The following is a 22844-nucleotide window of genomic DNA, read 5'->3' as shown; positions in this document are numbered from 1 at the left end:
TAAATAGATTACATCTGAATTGATTAAACAAATAGTGGGGGCAAACCACATTTTAACATAAGGGGAAGAGATAAAGTGTTAGTCATAGTGTATATGCACCCCCCCCACCCCCCCCACCCCCCACACACACACACACACACTCTATAGTTCAATGCAGAACTATAGAGTGTGTGTATTTGCATTTAGAGGAACCAAACACATTCCTCAGCCTAGTAAGAAAATGTGTGAAAGATTTCACGTAAATTGCACGCTGCGTTCATGATTTGAGTCTTTTGTTCCAAACAGGGCAATCTTGCAAACTGTGAAAGCCAATTATAGCCAATTAGGATGGAATATGAAATATGGGACAGATCCGACTTGCGCACATGACCATAGAGATACTGTGTAACGATTTGTGAGATTTTTGGACAGAATCTGGAGGAGTAATATCAAAAAATGTGTTTTACAAAAGTCAGCCTCCTGGTGGCGCTATAAAAGGCAGATGCGGAAAATGCAGGTCAAAGGTTTGTCCTTGGCCTCTAGGGAGTGTGCATGCAACGTTTCACGCAGATCGGTGCAGTTTTAGGTAAAACATGTGAAAAGCTGCCTCATGGTGGCGCTATAACAGGCCGTTCTGGAAAATGTGGGGCAGAGGTTCATCGTTGGCATCCAGGGAGTGTGTGTGCAAAGTTTGGCATCGACCGGGTTAACGGTGCCGGAGATTAGCTGTACACAGACGGACGGAAGGACGGACACACACACGGACGGAGTGCAAAACATACTCTCTCCCCATGCCTTCGACCTGGTGGAGACAACTAAGAAATGTATGTAGGCTACAACTATAGTGGAATAACGAAATGTGTAAACACTAAACAGAGTATCACATTGTAACTTGAAACAAAAGCTTTATACGCACGTTATACACATTTAAGCAAAGAGATTTTGATTGATTGATTAATTGATTGAGTTTGCAGAAAAAAGTAGTAAAGTACAATTAAATACAAGGATAAATAAACCCAAGAAAGCTGATGGCTTGTTTTTGCAGTCAATTAAAAAGCTTAGCTTGGTATAAAGCTTTTTGAAACTAACAGCATGTATTAAAATAAATTCCCAGGATTTTTCAGTCACAGTACTACTATAAAATGCATTGTATCCCGTTTGACTTCCAGTGCAGACCCCCTTTATATACTCTATGGTGCAGACACAAGGTGCAGACAGAGGAAGGCAGAACGTGACGTATGTAACAGTTCCCAATTGAATTTAAATACCCTTGGCTTGTAAGCAGTGTGTATGTTCCGCGCATGCGTCACCGACGTGGAGTTTCCCCATATGTCCGGAAGTGTACAGATCAGCTATAGCAAAGCTGTTGTTGTTTACTGCTAGTACCATGATGATGCGACCTTATAGAATATATATATATATTTGCTTGTAATGGTGGAATACCAGTAAGAAGAACATGGAATCTCCGGGTTTGAATGTTTTTTGGGGGAGTTAATTTCACTGATGTCTGGTGGCTGGCTATAGCAGCCGGTTAGCAAGGCTAGCTTGCTTGCTACCCCTCTCACTACTTTATGATTAAATGTGTATACAACTTTTATATTTACATTTCAGTGATATTTATGTTACAATTCGTGAGCGGGAGTTATTTGGATATTCCCCACCCCACATTCCGTGATAGACACCATAAGGTTGACACGACCACTACTGTCTGTAGGCATGACAGCATAGCGTTCATATTTTAACGTTTGGATTTAACGTTTATTTGTGAAAATGGATGAGAAATATAGCAGCAACGTGCTCTCCAGTTCCAAACTGGGCATGGTGGAAGTGCCCAATGCCAGGTAAGATAATATGACAACAGCAACCTTAAACCTGAAATATGATGTTGAGAGAGACTATGCTTGCATTGTGTTACCCCCCCTTCTCCTATTTTCTTCTCATTTCATCATCTCATTTTGATGTATTTTTCTTTCATATATATACCTTCACTTAACCCTTCTTTTAATTGACAACTGGCAAGCATGTCATGTACCTGCAGTGTAGACCATCTCTACAGCTTGATGGTATGACCTATGTTTCTAAGGGGTTCCTCCTAACGTGTATATTTTGTATTCAATGGACACAACAAGCCTGATATATAGTTAATATACTTCATATGAGTTTATTAGGATCCCCATTATCTGATGCATAGCATCTTTCTGGCCCTGGGGTCCACCATGTCATACTAAAGCCCACACCACACCACATCGGTAGGACTCCTTTTGGACAAAACCATTTTAAGGTCAACTACACCAATGCAACTCATTGCAACTGAATGAGTTGACCTTAAAAACCGTCTTGACCCTTTGGTGTGGTTAACTTTGGGCTTAAGACTGAGCAACAGCACTAAATGGTAAATACTAAATACTTGCCTAATCTGTGTGGACGCAAAACATGGATTAGGTATACACAAGCTATAAGATAAGGGGAAACAACCTAGCCGCAATTTGCAACTCTAGATTTTTTTATAATGGGATGAATCTAGAGTTGCAATACCCTCCATAGCCCCTCTCGGAACCCTCGTAAAAGGTTTCTGACATTTGGATGTTTACCTTTTACGGAGGGTTCCTTCTCAGTTGTCGCCCGCAACATGGCGATTCTGGGATACACACGGACTTGGCCTCGCATATGTTCTTGCTGCGCTATTTGAGTGGTGGTTATATGTCTCTAAAGAAGCATATAAGAGCTATAGTAGACAACCGAACCCCCCGCGAACGGTGCAGAAGCCGTTACGTATTTTTAATCTTTGTCAGACCGTTTTGGCAGCTCTGAAATTCTCCCTTCCTCACTTCCCATGTCCCGCCTCCCGAGCGGTGGCTGGCTAGCTGTTACTGCCTCTGATTGGCCGACCGCATACATGCAGGATGTTTTTCAGAGCTGCCAAAACGGTCTGACAAAGATTAAAAATACTTAACGGCTTCTGCACCGTTCGCGGGGGGTTCGGTTGTCTCCGTTGTCTCCTATAGCTCTTATATGCTTCTTTAGAGACATATAACCACCACTCAAATAGCGCAGCAAGAACATATGCGAGGCCAAGTCTGTGTGTATCCCAGAATCGCCATGTTGCGGGCGACAACTGAGAAGGAACCCTCCGTAAAAGGTAAACATCCAAATGTCAGAAACCTTTTACGAGGGTTCCGAGAGGGGCTATACCCTCCATTGACTCCCCACTCATCCAATTTGGTTTGTGATCTGCTTGTCTTAAACAACGTTAAACTCACCAACATTGCAGCTGTAGTCCAAGCTTGAATTATCCTCTTTCAATCTGCCGAGCTTGTTTTTCATACAAATCCCCCGTAGACATGTTATGAGCTACTTTCTGTCAAGACATCCTCTGCAGGTGATTCTTTTTCTAAGTGTTGCAGTTTGGAAGCACTCGTTTTTGTTAACGGGTCGCGCTGCTGCCTCCTGCATTATGTGCAAATTCGAAACAGGTGGTACGCTGGGCCGTTCAGTGACTTATGACGAGTGCTTCCAAACTCCAGCACTTAGAAAAAGAATCACCTGCACAGAATTTCTTGACAGAAAGTAGCTCACAACATGTCTATGGGGGATTTTTATGAAAAACAAGCTCGGCAGATTGAAAGAGGATAATTCAAGCTTGGACTACAGCTGCAATGTTGGTGAGTTTAACGTTGTTTAAGACAAGCAGATCACAAACCAAATTGGATGATGAGTGGGGAGTCAATGGAGGGTATTGCAACTCTAGATTCATCCCATTGTAAACAAATCTAGAGTTGCAAATTGCGGCTACCAGGCAGCCACCCCATGGACCAGGAATTTGACTACATTCCAATCTGGTTGGCATCTCTGTGCCCCAATCGCAAAGAACAACAGGGCAAAAGAGTATTTTTGTTCCACTGTTGTTGATTGATTGATTGAAATATTTATTAACACTTAACAGTTTGCAGAATTACAGTACAATTCAAGCACAACTCAATACAAAGACTGTTAACTGTGAGTTGACGACCCAATAAAGCATTACACTTGTTGTTCAATTCATCAAAACATTTAGAGACGTACAAATATACACTTCTATAAAGCCAAAGAACAGAACGGGAATTCATCATAAAGGAGGTAAAAAGGGAAAAGAAACATATACAGTGAGGGGAAAAAGGGGTGGGTGGGTGGGGATTCAGATTTTACGGGGGCCAGTTTCGAATTGCAACCGTCCGTAGGTGCCCTTTGAGAGCGGTTTTGAAGGAGTCAAGGGATTTGCATGTCTTAATGACTGTTGGTTAAGCGTTCCACATTTTTGGACAGGTACATGGGTATCTTGGTGGTGTATCGAATCTTGTGGACCAGACCCATTGCAAGATGCTGTACTCTGTCTTCGACCCTAAGCCATTCCAGCCTGTCAAAGTGGGCAGGGGTTCGGGGGGTGAGGACAAGTAGGAGCCTGACAAGTTTGTTTTGGGAAGTCTGGAGCCTTGTTTTAAGGGCCTTTGAGGTGCTGTGGTACCAAGAGGTGCATGCGTAGTCGAAGAAACCTTGTACGAGGGCTCCTGTTAGGGTCTTCAAGGTGTTTTGTGTTTTGTTCATTTGAGGGACAGAAGTATCGCTTGTGTGGGACAGCACCCAGGGTTAGCAATGTATTACTTAAGTTGCTATTAAATAGTATACCTTTTATGTGATATTCGACCATAGGCCTGATAATATTGCCTATCATTTTGTTATTAAACCCCTCTGGCATCTCAACATTTTGTTTTAAAACCAAATTTTGGTCATGGGTGGTATGGCCAACTTGGTACTGCAGCCTAGGGGCTATGGTTTTCTCATGTTATTTTAAAAAGGCTTAAAAACCCACCTCACAGGAAAAGAGACAATGAAGAGAGCTTTACAACAGAAAGCCAACTATTGGGGGGTACAAATTTGTGGGAAGCCTGAAAAGTCTTGGAAATGAGAGACTGTCCCACGCAAAGGGGGACATCTGGTCACCCTACCTTCAGCACGCACGCACACACGCACACACACGCACGTCCGGAATGCATACATGTATGTACAGGTACCAGTACATATCATCTTACATGGGTACAAGTGAACTTCATTTCCTAACCAGCTGTCCATGTTTGCTTTTTGTTTTTAATAGTACTTATGTATATATTTCTTTGAATTTCAGGTTAACCAGGTACATAGTTCTACTTGTGATCTCAAAGGTCCTGAAGGCTCTTGGGATCTTTGAATCATATGACATTCTCAAAGTTGTTCACATCGTCCAGTTCATCTTCATACTAAAATTAGGGTATGTACACACAGACGTAGCCTAGTTTTACATGCTTGTCTTATCCCATTAATTGACTTTGTATCTTTTTAAAAGGTTGTTCTATAAATATGTCTGTTTATTATTAAACTGCATTAATTATAGAATTGTCTTAGACAAAATATGTATAGTGAAGAAGCCATTTAGCCACTAGCCAAATTGCTGTATTACCACATGCTACAGAGATGATGATGTATTGATGATGGTGATGCTTCCTCTTTTACCAGGAGTGCTGTTATTTTGCTTTTCTTTCAAAAACCATTCTCTTCGGGGAAAGTCGTCTCCAAACGACAGGTGTGTTGAAATTCTTCCTCATCGTCTTCCACCTGATGCTGCTGTTAGTTTGGGCAGATCACATTCACAAGAACACACGGGCGTGCCACACACATAAAACAAAATCATCCTTTCTTCCTATTCTCCCTGAATCTTATTATATTTTCTCTTGCCAAGTGATGATCCACAACACGCATGGTCAGTGTGGAGACACATCAGTAATAGTTGAGGATTTTATTGTGTACGATTTAGTAATAATTGATCCTGATGTTGATGCTACATTATATTGTGTTGCAATAATGTCTCTCTTTCTTATTTTTGTTGCAGTGGATCAAGTTGCTCAAACATGCTGTCATCAGCTGCATCATATCCCTGCTGGGGTTTTTCGGTCTCACTCTCTGTGGCCCGTTACGGTAGAGTGTGCTGTTTTCTTCATTAAACATTTAACTGATTATGTCCCACGGAGGGCCGACCCAACACTCCACCAGGTGGTTGCACCACTCGGCTTGAAGCTGTGTGTGTGTGTGTGTGTGTGTGTGTGTGTGTGTGTGTGTGTGTGTGTGTGTGTGTGTGTGTGTGTGTGTGTGTGTGTGTGTGTGTGTGTGTGTGTGTGTGTGTGTGTGTGTGTGTGTGTGTGTGTGTGTGTGTGTGTGTGTGTGTGTGTGTGTGTGTGTGTGTGTGTGTGTGTGTGTGTGTGTGTGTACTAACTTAAGATGTTCTTATGTGCATTTTTTCAGGACGTTGTTGCTTTTTGAGCACAGTGATGTGGTGGTTATTACTCTCCTTAGTGTACTATTCACAAGCTCAGGAGGGGGGCCTTCCAAGGTAAAACATAAATACAAATGTTCACTAACTTGTTTGAAACATGGGCATAATGCCAGAGTCAGAACCACAATTAGTTCCATTGGCCAAAACAGAGAAAGAGATTAAACTAACTCAAATGTAGTTGTAGAAATGTTCATGTGAGTGTTCATAGCTTTCTGACACACACATTCAACAGTTGAAAATGTTATTTTTGTCGAGCAACACTTGCTAAAGGTGTCGAGCAACTTAAGCCTCATTTATACTTTGTTGCTTGGCGGAATGGCGGTGTTGCGCGACGCCAGAAAAAGATGACAAGCTTTGTGCAGCAATCCATTGTGAACTCGTACACAGGCTATTTTCGGCACACGACAACACCATGCTGTGATAATTCAAGCCTTATAGGATTACCTGTACAGGAATTTGACATGCATAAATTTTTTACATTGCATTCTTTTTATTTACACAGACGAGAGGTGCCGCATTATTCATCATCGCTGTGATCTGCCTCCTCCTCTTTGACAATGATGACCTCATGGCAAAGATGGCAGAGCACCGTATCCTTTCGTGTTGTGAAATGCATTTAAGGTGAAATTATACTTGCCGTGTCCCTTTTAGTATGGTGTACATTTTGTCAGCAGCTCATGTCCTGAACATGGACTGCACATGCGCTTCAAAAGACAATTAAGATGCTCTGTTTGAGTAGAGGTTGAGAGAAGATCCGTCATTACCCTCTGCATTGTACTCATATGTAGTCACAATAAACGACTTGAAGTTTAAGTGATATTCTTTGGCAGTTTTGTTAAATACAAGCAGAACAGAATACAAAGTACATGCAGAGGTTTTTGTAAGATGGTGTAAAACTATGACAGTAGTAGAGCTCTTCTCACATTGGCCTCTTGTCATGGCACAATTCCTTCATTATTTTGTCTGGAATAAAGTACTTGGATTGTGCTTTGTGTTGAGGGCAGCCAGTGTACTCACAAACCATGTGATTATTTCCATGGATGCGGCAAGTATAAACAGGCCTTTAGAAGTTGTCACTATTGTCAACCTCATAGTGGCAAGTCATTCACCAAGTCACTGTTGGAATAATACATTCTTTAAAACTGAATTCATCCAGCTGAGGGACATCATGACAGCGCCCTCACTCACTTCCTCTACACTGCCATTGCCTTTCTGGGCGTTGCAGATCACAAGGTAAGCATATTAGTTTTGTTTGAACAATTTAAACATGAATGTTACTTTCCGACTGAACTTGAACTTGTAACAACTTTTACATCATGCACTCATAAGTTTGATGTTTATAACATAGGTGTAATAACCCTGAGCACAACACCATAAGTGCTTGGGCAAGTAATAATCAATAAAACTCTTCATTTTTATTGATTATTACTTTCCCCCCTTGTATATATTATTGTTTTTCTGTTAATGTCTGAGGAACGAGAATAGAATTATTTTACTCTTTAATATGTACATACTGTACACGGTATAATCTAGATATTGCATCTCCATCCACTTTTACTCTGTAGAGTAGACCAACGGTGTCGATTGCTGAAAATAACTGATTTACGTTATGTCCGAAATAATGCGTTACTGTTTGAACGGGCCCATTTTCCACCATTATGTCCACCAGGGTGGAGTTGTGTTGCTGGTGACGTCCCTCTGCCTGAAGGTGGGCTTCCACACGGCTTCCAGGAAGCTGTCGGTGGAGCTAGGCGGAGCCAAGCGCCTCTATGCTCTGGACAACCTAGTCTCTGCCATGGTTCTGCTGCCATGGGTCATAGTGCTCTCAGCAACCACAGAGGTACGACAAATTCAGTATATTTCTGAACCCCACACACAGAGCAAGGTATGGTCATGGTCCAGCCTCATCCTGTATTTCCCCCCCCCCCACACACACACACACACACACACACACACACACCCACACACACACACACACACAGAAAAGTCATAGTCATAGTCCAGCCACATCCTCATCGATTAAAGTTCTCAGTCGCCATAACTGATTTCAGTCATTTGAATTCCATAGAAGCCCAGCATGCTGCCCACCGAAAATAGCAGAGCTACAAGCTCACGACGTGTTGTGAGCTTGTAGATCTGCTATTTTCGGTCATTAGTTATTTTAAGATGAAAGTATTTGAAGTGATAAAACTAGCATTAGAATACAAATTTAGAAGCATCTTCCAGAAACATGAAGTCTCAGAAATGTCATAAAAGCAACCTTAAGGCCTCAAATCTTTGATTTGGACGGCCTAAAAACATCATTACATTTTCAGTCTTGAGATTTTATTTTGCTTTTTTCCATGCATCCTGTATTTCTGAACCCCCCCCCACCCACACACACACACACACACACACAGAGCAAGGTAGAGTCATGGTCCAGCCTCATCCTGCCGCTCGGGATGATCATCTTCTCCGTGATGATCCTGGAGTTCTACGTGGAGGCCGTGTGCACGGCCAAGATGGAGACGCCGCGGTGTGCTCGCTACGGCACGCTGGCCCTCTTCCTCAGCGCCCTGCTGCTCGCCAACTTCTGGACCCACCCGCTGACCGACCAGCTGCGCTCCATGAGCAAGCCCCCCCAGCAGCAGGGCAGCACGGAGCACGTCCTCTCTTGGGGCGTGCTGGTCAGTGCCGTCTTCTTCATCCTGTGTGAGTAGCAGCGTTTATTGACAAGCAAATGGCTTTCACCACTTAAACCCTATATACTGTACTTCATAATAATAATCTTTATTGTCCCGAAGGATATTCATCTTCACAGGTCTGTTGAAACACCCACAACAAAACTCCACATAGCACAGAAAAACATCACCAAGACAATACATAAACATCGTCATTGTCTTTTTCCCATCCTACACCAAATCTCTGTGGCACGTTTCACCAAATGTTTGATTGATTGATTTGAACATTATGTAAAAAAAATCACACCCGTGTGAACTGAGTGGTGCAGTGAAGTCACACACTAACCATAGCAACCATGCTCACATGTACGTGGTCCCACGTACAGGTACACACATAGACACATAGATACAGACAAAGCTGGTCGTTGGAGGGGTTTGCACCACTCAAAAAGAGAAATGCAAGTCACAGTAAAGTCAGAATTCTTGTTATTTCCATTGTGGTCCTTGGTCTTGTACAGACAGACAGCTCACTGTATCTAAAGGAGCATTTACACGGTTGTTCTGAACTGCTCAGAAGGTGAACATTATTGAACAGTTATTGCATAAATCATAAAAAAACAATATTGTGCTGAACTGATAATACAATGTGAGTTTTAAAAAGCATTGTATTCTCTCACACACACACACACACACACAGCGGCCAGCATCCTGTCGTCCCCGTCGTTGAAAGGTCAGAAGGGCACCCTGGTTGGTTACTCTCCTGAGGGAACGCCTCTGTACAACTTCATGGGGGACGCCCTCCAGCACACCTCGCAGTCTCTGCCTCGCTTCATCAAAGAGTCCCTCAAACAGATCCTGGAAGAGTACGACTCCAGGCAGATCTTCTACTTCCTCTGTCTAAACCTGGTATGGACGGACACCCTCCTCGGGCAATAGAATAGATCAGGGGTTCTCAACCCGTGGGTCGCGACCCCTCGGGGGGTCGCCAAATTATTTTGGAGGGTCCCCAAATTATTTTCAAAAAAATAAAAAATAAAAAGGGTTTTTTTTAAATTTTATTTTCACGATTTTCCAAAAATAGCAGACCTACAAGCTCGTAGCGCGCCACTCGGTGGCGCGCTATGAGCTTGTAGATCTGCTATTTTTCAATAGCTAAATTATAACAATGCTTAAAACACCAAAAGGGGTTCCCGCCCAAAATGGTTTAAGGTTATTGTAGCAGTCAATTTATATTGGGGGTCGGGAGGGGGCGGGGCGGGGGTCCCGAGACGTTGCCAAAGCATTTTCGGGGGTCCCCGGCCAAAAACGTTGAGAACCCCTGGAATAGATAAATGTAACAAGTTCACTTGTTTTTATGTTTGCTCCATCTAGGTGAGTGCTTCTCAAACCTCCTTGTGTCAAGGAACCCCAAATTGATTGAGTGTTAGGCCGCAGTCCCCCGCCTGAAACTATTTTGTACCGTGGGCCCCCATAAGAGAACAGTTACAAAAAGTTTCAATTCAAAAGTTAAACTGCCTTGGGAAAGAAAAATACGTTTGATTTATTCTATGTAGATAACTTAAAAGCAGATTACATATCTGCTTTTAAGTGCTCTACATAGAATAAATCAAACATATTTTTCTGGGGTAAGTAACAGTTCTGGGGTCTTTGTTGGAATGATTAACAGCTTTTCATAGTCCAAGTTAAACTTGAATTAGACTCAGCTTTGTGGCTGCAATTGGTGTTACTCTCAAGTTGGCCTATGATGTTGACCTGAATGACACCAACCCCCATGTCTTTTCTTTACCACATCTTAACTAAGTATATGGAAATAACGTATAAATAGCATCTCCATGTGTTTCTCCATCTTCGTCTTCGTCTCAGGCCTTCACATTTGTGGAGCTGTTCTATGGTGTGTGGACCAACAGCCTGGGTCTGATCTCTGATGGCTTCCACATGCTCTTTGACTGCTCTGCTCTGGTCCTGGGGCTTTTTGCTGCACTCATGACTCGATGGAAGGCTACCAGAATCTTCTCTTATGGGTAACGTTCAACCTGCTCCCAAAATGATTTGTTAAAAATAAATACTATAAAGATTGTATGAACGTGTAAAACCTTTGAATCGTTTGGTTAACAAAAAATAGATACCACAAAGCAGTGTAGTGTAACGTGAATAACGAGAGTGAGAACTACCAGGTGGCAGTGCTCAATGGAGATAAAGTAGAGTTAAATAAACATAAAGTAGAGGTGCTTCTAGGATCAACAGGAACGAAACCTTGAAAAACAGGAGCGATCCGAGCACTCACAGAATATAACGGAGGAGAGGTAGTGATGGCAGTCTGGTACTGAAGCTTTGATACACGCTTCAAACCGCTTAGTTGGAAACTACATTTACATAGAACCACTGCTTCAAAGCTTGCTTCGGTGAGGAAATAGTCAAGTGAAAAATGACTCCAATCTTTAACCAGACTGAACAAAATTAAATGTCCGATATAGTTTAGTAACTTAACTTATTTTCAAATAAGCACAGACTATATTCTCTTCAGGAAGCTAGTTGTGAGTAACCCATCATAGAAAGCCTTTTCAGTCAAGCCGTGAAACTGTGAAACTATTCAAATTTGATCACCACCATTCAACTATGCCTGAAATATCCCCATTGTCTCTGAATAGGTTTATGGGAACGAAAAGATGAAAGAGTCTCCGTCTCGCTGTCTCTCTGTCTCTCATCCCGACCGTTGTGCTACTGTATGTGATTTGTGCCGCTGCCTACACTAATTGCACAGCCTTTTCTGGCAATAACCCACTTGTGTTTTCCCCCATCTACACACAGGTTGGATTTCCATCATTGTTTGGAACCATCAGATATCAAATAACAGAGCGACGCATAGTGCAGAGTGGGTGGAATTATGGGATGTATGGGGCAGGTCATTCTGTGCATGTGTTAATTTGAGATATAATCTTTTAATCCATGAATTCAACTAATTAACACATTTTGACAGCCCTTAAAATTACAGAGTATTCCAATGGGTCAAACTAGCAATACAATGCATTTTCAGAAGCATCTCCCATAAAGCAACAATGGTCTCTGATATTTCATAAAAGGTTAAAGCCTCAATCTGCGATTTCTGGCTGTATGTAGAAGGATTAAAAATATTTAGAATGATTATACAGAAACATTGCCATTTTACAAATTTAGCTGATTGTTTAGGAAGTGGAGCGCTAGTGTAGGGTTGTTTCTGTTTCACAAATCGCACATTGAGACTTGGCCTAATAAATATTTTATTGTTGTAATCGATGAGTGATGCTATTAATGCTATAAATTCAGATTTATGGTTCTTTTTTTTTTACAGGTATGGTCGTGTTGAAATTCTCTCTGGCTTCATCAATGGCCTGTTCCTGATGGTCATAGCTTTCTTTGTCTTCATGGAGTCGGTCACCAGAGTGTTTGATCCTCCTAATATTAACACAGATATGCTGACTGTAAGTAAACCCTGCACGTTTCTCTGCACAGTACAAAGGCTTGGGAACACATGATTGAAGCTCCATATGCACTATATCTCATCATGGTTTCATTCCATTTTTATAATGGGGATTAAGTAACTCGTACATTCTCTCTAAACACGAATGGTCTGAAATAGGGCTGGGCGATATGACTTTGAATCAATGTCACGATTTTGCCTTGATTATGGTTAATGAACGATTACTTTATAATAAAATAAAGTGAAAATAGCAGATGTACAAGCTCACAACAAGTCCCTTCGCAAAGTGTTTTGATCTTGTACATGTAGATTGACAATTTTTGCTATTTCTACGGTAATCGATTATTAAAAGTATAACATTTTTGGGCAGAAACCTCATATCTTTATATGTTTTTACTACAGTGTCAGTACTGTACATACTACAGTGTCACACAAAAGTAGCACAAATAGCAGATCTACAGTCTAAAAACACGTCGCAGTGCAACACGTTTTGAGCTTGTAGATCCACTATTATTATTGTTTTATCCTGAAAAGACATATGAGGTTTCCACCTGATGGCGTCGGGGGAGGGGGGGCAACTAAATGTCGGTTCTCTATATTTTCGTCCAGCCCTAAACCAGTGATCATCTGCGTCTCTTAACAGCCGGTGTCCGTGGGGGGTCTTCTCGTCAACTTGGTTGGTATCTGTGCCTTTAGTCACGCACACTCCCATGGGAGCCAAAAAAGCAGCTGTTCCTCTCAAGACCACGGTCACTCTCACCACGGGCACAGCCACGGCGAGCACAGCCACGGGGGAGCCCACGGTCACGGAGGAGGACACGGTCACGGAGGGGGTGGAGGAATGAATGCCAATATGAGAGGTGAGCAGTTTTATTTCTTTACTGGTTGACTTAATACCAGAGCATACGAGCCGAGTGGAGCTGGGGGAAAAGCCGCTCCTTGCTCCAGGGGGCTGTTGTGATGCTCGCTCATTCGCTCATGTTGATTCTCCCGCTCCGCTCCCCACCGCTCCCCGGCTCAAAGTAGTATTGTTTTGTGAAGAATTTTGCTGTGTGTCTGAAACACGCAGCAAACATCAGGAGCGGAGGACGGCCCTCGCTCCAAAGCCGCTCTGACACTCCATACTAAATTCAAAATCCGCTCCGCTCCAACTCCACTCCACTCGTATCCTCTGCTTAGTAATACACACGAGGACGTATTTTTGTGTATTGGTGAGGAAGCCAAGGAATTGCAGTTTTGAGATCCAATCGTCCAAGCAACCGGTCCATTTAGAACAAATTAATGGCCATGCCCTAAACGGCCACTGCACTAGTGATGATAATAAAATGTATGGTAACGATAATGCTTACTGTATGTGATGATAAAAACTAAAATTATAAGTTTAATGATAATTTTCTTTGTTTTTTCTTTCTCTCACACTAAATTCCAGGTGTTTTCCTGCATGTATTGGCTGATACGTTGGGCAGCGTTGGCGTAATAATCTCCACCATCCTAATCCGTCAGTTTGGCTGGCTGGTCGCTGACCCCATATGCTCCCTCTTCATCTCCACGCTCATCTTCCTCAGTGTCATTCCACTGTTGAAGGATGCCTGCGAGGTTCTTCTGTTACGCACACCTCCGGAGCACGAGAAGGACCTGAACATTGCACTGGAAAGGGTGAGGAAATAGCATTATTTAAATTATTTAATTAGTGGCATAGAGCAGGGGTTCTCAACGTTTTTGGCCGGGGACCCCCGAAAATGCTTTGGCAACGTCTCGGGACCCCCGCCCCGCCCCCTCCCGACCCCCAATATAAATTGACTGCTACAATAACCTTAAACCATTTTGGGCGGGAACCCCTTTTGGTGTTTTAAGCATTGTTATAATTTAGCTATTGAAAAATAGCAGATCTACAAGCTCATAGCGCGCCACTCGGTGGCGCGCTACGAGCTTGTAGGTCTGCTATTTTTGAAAAATTGTGAAAATAAAATTTAAAAAAAAATCATTTTTTTTTTTTAATAATTTGGGGACCCCCTAAAATATTTTGGCGACCCCCCCCCGAGGGGTCGCGACCCATGGGTTGAGAACCCCTGGCATAGAGGTTAAACCCTCGTCCCACCACCACCACAGTAGAGCTCTTCACGTACCCCCCGATTCTGAAAATACCCGACAGGACCCGAGACCCGTACGGGTCGGATCTGTATTTTATCATAATCACTCAGAGCCGGGTCCGAATCAGTATATCCCACGGTACTCGGGTCTGTCTATCATTATGTATAATACACGAGTGGATCCGAGAAGACCCGTACTACTGTGTGACCGTGTGTGCCAGCGTCAGCGACACGCTGTGATGTTTTAGGCTGGTTTAGGATTAGCGCAACAAAAATGCATGTGTAGCATACCATACTGCAAGGCAAGCCAGCTGCCACTGCCTGCCAGGCTGGTTTAGAATTGAAAACACCGGCATACAATCATGGATTCCTCGTCAGGTCTTTAGCGTCTTCAAAATAATCGGATCTCGGAACAAATCTGGTTGATAACGATAAGTAAGTAAAGAAAGTCGGAACGCCTCGGAATCGGATCAAATTGTCACGGGTACATTGTCCATTCGGGCTCGTTGCCGTCATTTGAAAGAAATCTCGTAACGAGCCGGAATTTTATCAAATTTCACATATCCATTTCGGGTTCGGGACCATATTTTTGGACCTGTGAAGTGCTCTACACCACAGAGACCTGGGTTCAACTCCCGGCAACTGAATGATTATTCATCATTCCACCGATTGAGCGGTTCTATTAAATTGGCCCGGGCCTCTCTGAACAGGCACACGTATCTTGCTGCATATCTGATCGCTTATCCGATTGCTGAGGACCCAAGGAAGTGCTGTGTCAAAGGTGAAGTCTGTTCGATAAGCGGTTCTCTCCTGAACTGGGCCAGCCTGCTCTGAGCAGGCATGCGGTATCTGGTGATCCGCATATCCAATTGACCTGGCGGGTGTATTGCTGAGGAAGTACAGTGTCGAGTGTCAAGTCCATTGGATCAGCAGTTCTCCGCAATTGGTCACGAAACTCACCCGATTGACATCACACTTACGTGTATTACTAAGGACCCTAGGAAGTCCATGTCGAGTGTGAAATTGGTGCCATGGGCGGTTCTCCAGAACCGGACCGCTCCAAACATTCAGTCGTCTACGACACGTGTTCTGAATGGGCTAATGTTCTGTTTTTGTTGTTGTTTTAATTCACAGATTGAGAAGATTGAGGGAGTGCTGTCATACAGAGACCCTCATTTCTGGAGGCACTCTGCCAGTGTCATTGCGGGAACAATTCATCTTCAGATCATGTCAGATGTACTGGAGCAGAGGATCATACAGCAGGTGGGTAAAAATAGAAGAGTTAAGGCAGAAAAGGAGGATTCGATCGCGGTTCCCACTGTTTTTTGTTCTGCTGGAATTGAAAAGTGGTGTACTGTACAGTAAGCTCTAAATGGAGTGATCTTAACTGCTTCTGAGCACATACTGAACTTATGTGTGAGGGTGTTTGCCTGTGCATACATCCTGTGGCACTGTCTGTGGATATCATCATCTTCTGTTCTGTAATAAAATGTCCAAGATATTTAACTTTACTACAGACACTGCAGACTGTTAGAGACAACATTTCTTAGTGATTATTTATATTAATTACTTTTTCGATTAATCTTTTTATATAAAAAAATCGATTAACCACTTAATCTAGCTAGCTAGTTTATCAAGAAGTTAGATTAACGGTTGCATACACCACATGCCTTGTAAATACACCAGATTTACAAACGGAAGAGAAAAAGCAATAAAAAAAAAAGATATAAAGATTGGACACTCTTAGGTTAGTGGGTAGATTGTTCCAAATTGCGCTTCCTTGAACTGAAAAGGAATTTTGCACAAAGGCTATGGCCCTCATTTATCAACGCAATTTACACCTAAAAATGAGCGTACACCGGAATACCACAACTTTCCGAATTTATCATTCCAACGTGACTTTGGACTTTGATGTACACCACGCCAAAATTCACATCAAGTCGGGAGCTGTTGTTGACTTTGTCTGCACCCGTTTTTCTGTCGTAGACGAGCGGAGCAGCATTGTCTGAACGGCTGACGGGCATCTAAAATTATGTATTCACTCCTAATGGCTATAAAAATAATAAATAATAGACGTGAAAAAAGATTGTAAAGGCATACCTCGACGATGTGTAATATATATAAATAAACGCTCGAATTGCACCTCACAATCCCCTCTGGTCACTCCCCTTGTACTGATGCCTGTATCAGGCTTCAGTTTGATAGATTCCCCCGTAGGAGGCATAAACCACGTAAAGTTGTATACACGGCACAGTTATCAAAGGTAAAATGAAAGTAAAGTAAAATGGGAAACTGTTGTTTTCCTCTCTTATAGGTGACTGCCATTTTAAAAGATGCCGGGGTGAATAATCTGTCGGTCCAGGTGGAGAAGGAAGCCTACTTCCAGCACATGTCTGGCCTGAGCACAGGTTTCCATGAAGTCCTGGCAATGACGCAGCAAATGGAATCCATGAAATACCTGAACGATGGAACATGTATCATGTAACTTATGTACAGTATGTCGGTTTGGGACCAAACAAAACTTCTATATTGCTTTCTCTTTTTATTGAAATTTGATGAAGTGGGTCATGTAAAATAAAATGGAATATATTGATTTTACATTGACGTTGTGAGCAGCGTCTTCTTGAATTATAGCAGGGCAGATAACATGCAAATTACAGGAGAATCGTTCACTTGCGGATACAAGCACCAAAATTGGCACACATACTCCTTAGGGGTTGCTCTTTTGAGAAAACCACTGTGCCAAAAAAAATGTCAAGATGGCGGCCATTTTTCAAGATGGCTGCCATTGAATATACAGTAATATTGCATTTCGCAATAAAATCCCATAGACTTGTCCTATTTGAATGGTCTTGGTGTCAAATCATACATTTTTCACTATGTAGATTCCAAATTTGGACCCATGGACTTACTCACTGGCTTCCTTGTACCATATATCAGTCCCGGAACCCTAATATTCTGCTAAATTAGAGGTTTGTGTTATGTCTGACTCCGGAAAAATGGATGGCAGTTTATATCTTAGTATAATTAGGTGTGTGTGTGTGTGTGTGTGTGTGTGTGTGTGTGTGTGTGTGTGTGTGTGTGTGTGTGTGGGGGGGGGGGGGGGTCTAATAAGCCCTGCATCTTTTAGCTAGTGTAGATTACATGTAGTTTACCATGTATGATGTTCAGTTAGACAGCCGCGCCTGAATTGACAGGGTATGCCAGCAGGGGAGAGCCGAGCCAATGGTAAGGGCTATACATGACTTATTCATGGGCTTACCAACATGGTGTACAGATCACACTGGACTTAAATGATACTGGATGAACGATCGGGCTAGGTGTAGATCATATATTTTATTGTCGAACCTAGTCATATCCCATACCTTATTGTGCATATGGCGGTAAAGGATAACCCCTCTGCCTTGATTCACTGAATACAGATAATGGTCATACTGTGATACCTTGATTACCATTCACCAAGATGTCTAATATAGACCCAGGACCGCCTAAATTCAAGACTGACTGGAGCAAGTGTTGTCTTTGCAAAGACAAGAATAGTAAAGAGCTCTCATCACCACATGCAAGACAATCACAACATGATGGCTACACTATGATTGCAACTAATATTCCCCTCTTTCACACAATGAATGAGATGCATATTAATACAATGGATCCAGACAGACTTGATGATCGTGGTGGCATTGAAGAAAATCTGAGGAGGAACAAGGCGCAATATCACAAAAGTTGTCGCATTACGAAACTGGAGAGTGAGAATCACAAAACGAAAAGCAGAGTGCGCTCAGCCAGTGGAATGCAGCTGGGTGTTGATGCATCTGCTGTCAACTCCACAAGACTGAAGGAGAAACTGCTGTCAGAAATACCTGAGTTGGAGGCTCACAAGCAGGGAAGGGATGTTCATTTGGCTTTCCAGAAAGATGTAGGCTTTGGCTTGTCAGAAGCCTCTGACTCTTATAGTGAAGCTATTGTCCTTAGCAAAGCAGCTAACATCTTGCAACGACATATATGCTGGACCACAAGTCCCTCCAAAGCAGGTATTTCTTACAGCAGTTTTTCATTCAGTCATGTGGAGACAGCTGGTCCATCAACACCCAGCTGTTCCAGGCACTGGAATAGCACGTACAGGTGAACTATATGTCTGCAAGTCGAAGGACTGAAGGACCCTCACCAGATCTGGTGGTCTCCACTAGATATGTGACTAGCTCTGAGATTTCCTGTAGGTGGGCAACTGGGCATCCTCTTCGGTTGAATGTTCCTTTTCCAGTCTCTTTGTGGTTGTGAGGTACAACCTCTCTATTGTAAAGGTCTGCCAAGCATGCAACATGGAGCTCCTGTGCAATAACATCTCCACCACTGAGTCTTGCAAGAAGTTTTCCGTCATTTAAAGTTTGGGCACATTCATTATAACTCTTGAGACGCATACCCATGGGAGTTCAGAGTATGCAGCATCTTTGTCACATCTGAAACATGGTTGGCTTTGAATGCTGGTTCTACTCCACTCTCTGCTTTGAATGCTGGTTCTACTCCACTCTCTGCTTTGAATGCTGGTTCTACTCCACTCTCTGCTTTTCATTTTGTGGTTCTCACTCTCTCCAGTTTCGTGTTGTTGAACATAATGTGACAACCTTCATGATATTGCGCCTTGTTCCTCCTCAGAGTTTATTCAATGCCACCACCAGGGGAATATTAGTTGTTGTTGTGATTGTCTTGCATGTGGTGATGAGAGCTCATACTATTCTTGTCTTTGCAAAGACAACACTTGCTCCAGTCAGAATTTAGGCGGTCCTGGGTCTATATTAGACATCTTGGTGAATGGTAATCAAGGTATCACAGTATGACCATTATCTGTATTCAGTGAATCAAGGCAGAGGGGTTATCCTTTTACCGCCATCATGCACAATAAGGTATGGGATACAACTAGGTTCGACAATTAAATCTACACCTAGCCCGATCGTTCATCCAGTATCATTTAAGTCCAGTGTGATCTGTACACCATGTTGGTAAGTCCATGAATAAGTCATGTATAGCCCCTTTACCATTGGCTCGGCTCTCCCCTGCTGGCATACCCTGTCAATTCAGGCGCGGTTGTCTAACTGAACATCATACATGGTAAACTACATGTAATCTACACTAGCTAAAAGATGCAGGGCTTATTAGACAACATTTGGGAGTCATAAAGAACAAAAATACTTGGATGCACCCGGGACGTATCCTCAGTGATGTATCCCAAGGTCATCAGGGTTTCGGGTCTCACGAACATCATACCCCTCACTCGGGTGACCCAGCCGGGGTGATCAAGTCCCAACTTACGTCTCAGTAGCTACCTACGATCAGAACCACTAAGGAAAGACCAGGGCCACACAATCCGTTGGAACCACTCCGGAACTACTCTGCCGCGACTGGGAGGCACATCATTCTGGCATGTGGAGGGACTAGGCTCTGTGGGTTGACTCCTGTCCGGACTCCTATGTCTCACCAGGTCCACTCCTGCTCTCACCAGGAGTACCGCCAGGACCTGTGCGTTGCACCAGAGTCCCAGCACCAGACACTTCATTCAGGAGTGGTGGTTTCTTGAGCCGCAATGGTTCTGCAGGCTCCACCTGGGCAACGGTTTATTTAGCTACCCCAAACAAATTACTCAGCTAATACTGAACGGTGCGAGCGGTAACCCCCCCCCCCCACACACACACACTTACACACACACACACACACACATACACACACACACACACACACACACACACACACACACACACACACACACACACACACACACACACACACATACTAAACCTCTAACAATACTAAGATATAGACTACCATCCATTTTACTCGAGTCAGACATAACACAAACCTCTAATTTAGCAGAATATTAGGATTCCGGGACTGTTGTATGGTACAAGGAAACTAGTGAGTAAGTCCATGGGTCCAAATTTGGATTCTACATAGTGAAAAATGTATGATTTGACACCAAGATCGTTCAAATAGGACAAGTCTATGGGATTTTATTGCGAAATGCAATATTACTGTATATTCAATGGCAGCCATCTTGAAAAATGGCCGCCATCTTGATTCTTTTTTTGGCACAGTGGTTTTCTCAAAAGAGCAACCCCTAAGGAGTATGTGTGCCAATTTTGGTGCTTGTATCCGCAAGTGAACGATTATTTCCGCTATCTGCCCCGCTATTAAGTACTCTTTTACTGTACCAGTCCGAAACTGAACTGGTTCTTCAGAGTGATGCTATCCACCATATGCAGACCGCGGCCATCTTAAGTTAATGGCAAGGTGCTAACAAGCATAGATATTAAAAAATACATACCTCATTGGCCGCTGCAGTTCGTTGGAGCGATGTGTGTTGAAGGAGGGGCGGAAGAATTTACACTGGGAGAGGAAGTACGCCGGAAGTGTGGAAGGCACGTTACGTCACGCTGCCACTCAAGTGATTACTGGCCAATCATAGCGCATCTTTTCCGTGACTTACAGACCCGATCATGCGTTCTGTGACGCACGCTCATGCTTCCGCGGGTCTGTCCTTGCAGGTGATTCTTTTTCTAAGTGTTGCAGTTTGGAAGTGCTCCTTAGATATCACTCAACTGCCCTGCGTACCACCTGTTGAATTTGCACATAATGCAGGAGGCAGCAGGACATTGCTTTACTCGAAACGAGTGCTTCCAAACTGATGGCAAGATGGCCGCGGTCTGCAAATGGTCAATAGGACAGTATTTGTCAAAAAACCATTTGTGGGTTGCGGACACATTTTTGTGTGTTTGTGTCAAAGTCGTACGATTTGTCACGTTACCACAGTGAAATTTGTTCTCCGCATTTGACCCACCTCTTGGAGCGGTGATCCGCAGCCGTGCCGCTCTCAGGAATAATTTTATTAGTTGATTTGATCCTGCCAAACCAAACCCATTGACCCAGTCTTTGTTGGTATGACCCGGCTGGGGATTGAACCCGACCTCCCAGTTTCAGGGCGGACACTCTAACCACAAGTGACAAGGCCACTGTCTGGTGTGTACCCCATAGCGATGATTTGATTGGCTGAGCACCCCCATAGCAATGATTTGATTGGCTGAGCAATGTACGTACTGTATTGAGGATAAAAAGTGATGACCGAAAATTGAAGACGCCACAAGTGATTAGCCTTGAGGATAAAAAGTGAGGACAGAAAATACACTCACTTTATTTTCCCCAAGTGACAGTGTCAAACTAAACAACATTTAACATGTAAATAAGCAATTATTCCAACAAACCAAATACATTAATGTTTAAAGCAGTTTGGGATATCAGAGTAACCTGACTCCGCCAGATGGGGCAGCAGATAGTACACTGGGTTCCCCCCTCCTGCTCCACTTTGGACACAAATAACATGGCAGCCAACGTTTTTTACTTCATTACCCAAGAGTCCGGCGAGGACCTTCTGTGATTGGCCAGTCTTCATTTTGCCTTCAATTAGTGAAGGATTGCCATTGCTTAAGCATGTAACTTTATAATTTTGTTGGACATAATATGCTGTATAGTTGATAAAAGGTATAGTGCTGCTTTAAATGAATAAAGTGTGAAAAAAACAAACATTATTCAATGATTACTAGGTCAACAAAGCGAAATACATTATACTTAAAAATAGACAAATCTTTACCAATTCCAGTGCCCGAACACACCAGTAGAGAGCAGCAGACTGACAGAATGACAAAGCTCAGCCCTTCTATCAAATGGCCACTTCCACCAGACAGACCAAATCAACCCTGGCCATTTAAAATACTTTGTCTTTGAGCCTTTAGAAATACAAACAAAATAAATATTGTATTTGAAGGTATAAATATTTTGACATGATTCATGACCATTGTCCTTTTGTGACAAATGTGAACCTAATTGATGACATGATAGGCTACTGACTGATACTGACCATGATATTGACATGAGACCATCAAAGAGGAATCTCCATAGGCCTATATGGGGATTTCCAGATTCATATACACTTTTGAAGAACTGCCAATCCAACCGATTTCATGCTGCATGGGCACTGGTTTAGGAAGCCGAATTATTTGTTGGTCACCTCTCTCTCCTCGTATCTCTGCAGTGCTGGCAATCCTGTTGATCGGGAAGGTGCCCAGCACTGAGGAGGAGGGGTGTTTGTTCATGTTTTGTATCATGTTTTGTCCCTTCTATTATAAAAGATTCCTTTATTTTGTAATTGTGTAAGATAACTCATGGGCCACAATTTACAATTTATGCATTTAGCAGACGCTCTAAGGGTTCTAGGGTTGGATCTGACTTTGAAGATATGGGGACATTGGGGGTGCCATACCTTTGAGGGA

General features: G+C 43.0%; 2 protein-coding genes across 2 annotated transcripts in view; one reads left to right on the top strand and one right to left on the bottom strand.

Annotated features, from left to right (window-relative positions):
• Positions 1-22844, bottom strand: part of LOC306940117 (serine/threonine-protein kinase NIM1-like) — an 805056-nt gene that overhangs the window by 122532 nt on the left and 659680 nt on the right. The window lies entirely within an intron of this gene.
• On the top strand, positions 1265-17124 carry slc30a5 (solute carrier family 30 member 5). The gene is made up of 16 exons (XM_079525097.1): positions 1265-1820; positions 5138-5260; positions 5506-5572; positions 5879-5964; positions 6289-6376; positions 6822-6909; positions 7476-7552; positions 7989-8159; positions 8719-9010; positions 9677-9885; positions 10843-11000; positions 12308-12437; positions 13080-13296; positions 13866-14092; positions 15661-15789; positions 16841-17124. The coding sequence occupies exons 1-16, from the start codon at positions 1750-1752 to the stop codon at positions 17009-17011; spliced, it is 2304 nt and encodes a 767-aa protein (XP_079381223.1). The 5' UTR covers positions 1265-1749; the 3' UTR covers positions 17012-17124.

Source organism: Electrona antarctica, assembly GCF_951216825.1.
Source record: "Electrona antarctica genome assembly, chromosome: 16".
In the NCBI taxonomy this organism is placed as follows: domain Eukaryota; kingdom Metazoa; phylum Chordata; class Actinopteri; order Myctophiformes; family Myctophidae; genus Electrona; species Electrona antarctica.
Note: the sequence above shows the minus strand (reverse complement) of the source record. Positions and strands in the feature narration are given on the sequence as shown.

Bases quoted from the DNA above. Each gene is read 5' to 3' on its own strand.
- slc30a5 (XM_079525097.1), top strand. From the start codon at position 1,750: ATGGATGAGAAATATAGCAGCAACGTGCTCTCCAGTTCCAAACTGGGC. The intron at 6,910-7,475 runs GTATCCTTTCGT...GAATTCATCCAG, and splicing joins GGCAAAGATGGCAGAGCACC to CTGAGGGACATCATGACAGC. The intron at 9,886-10,842 runs GTATGGACGGAC...TCTTCGTCTCAG, and splicing joins ACTTCCTCTGTCTAAACCTG to GCCTTCACATTTGTGGAGCT.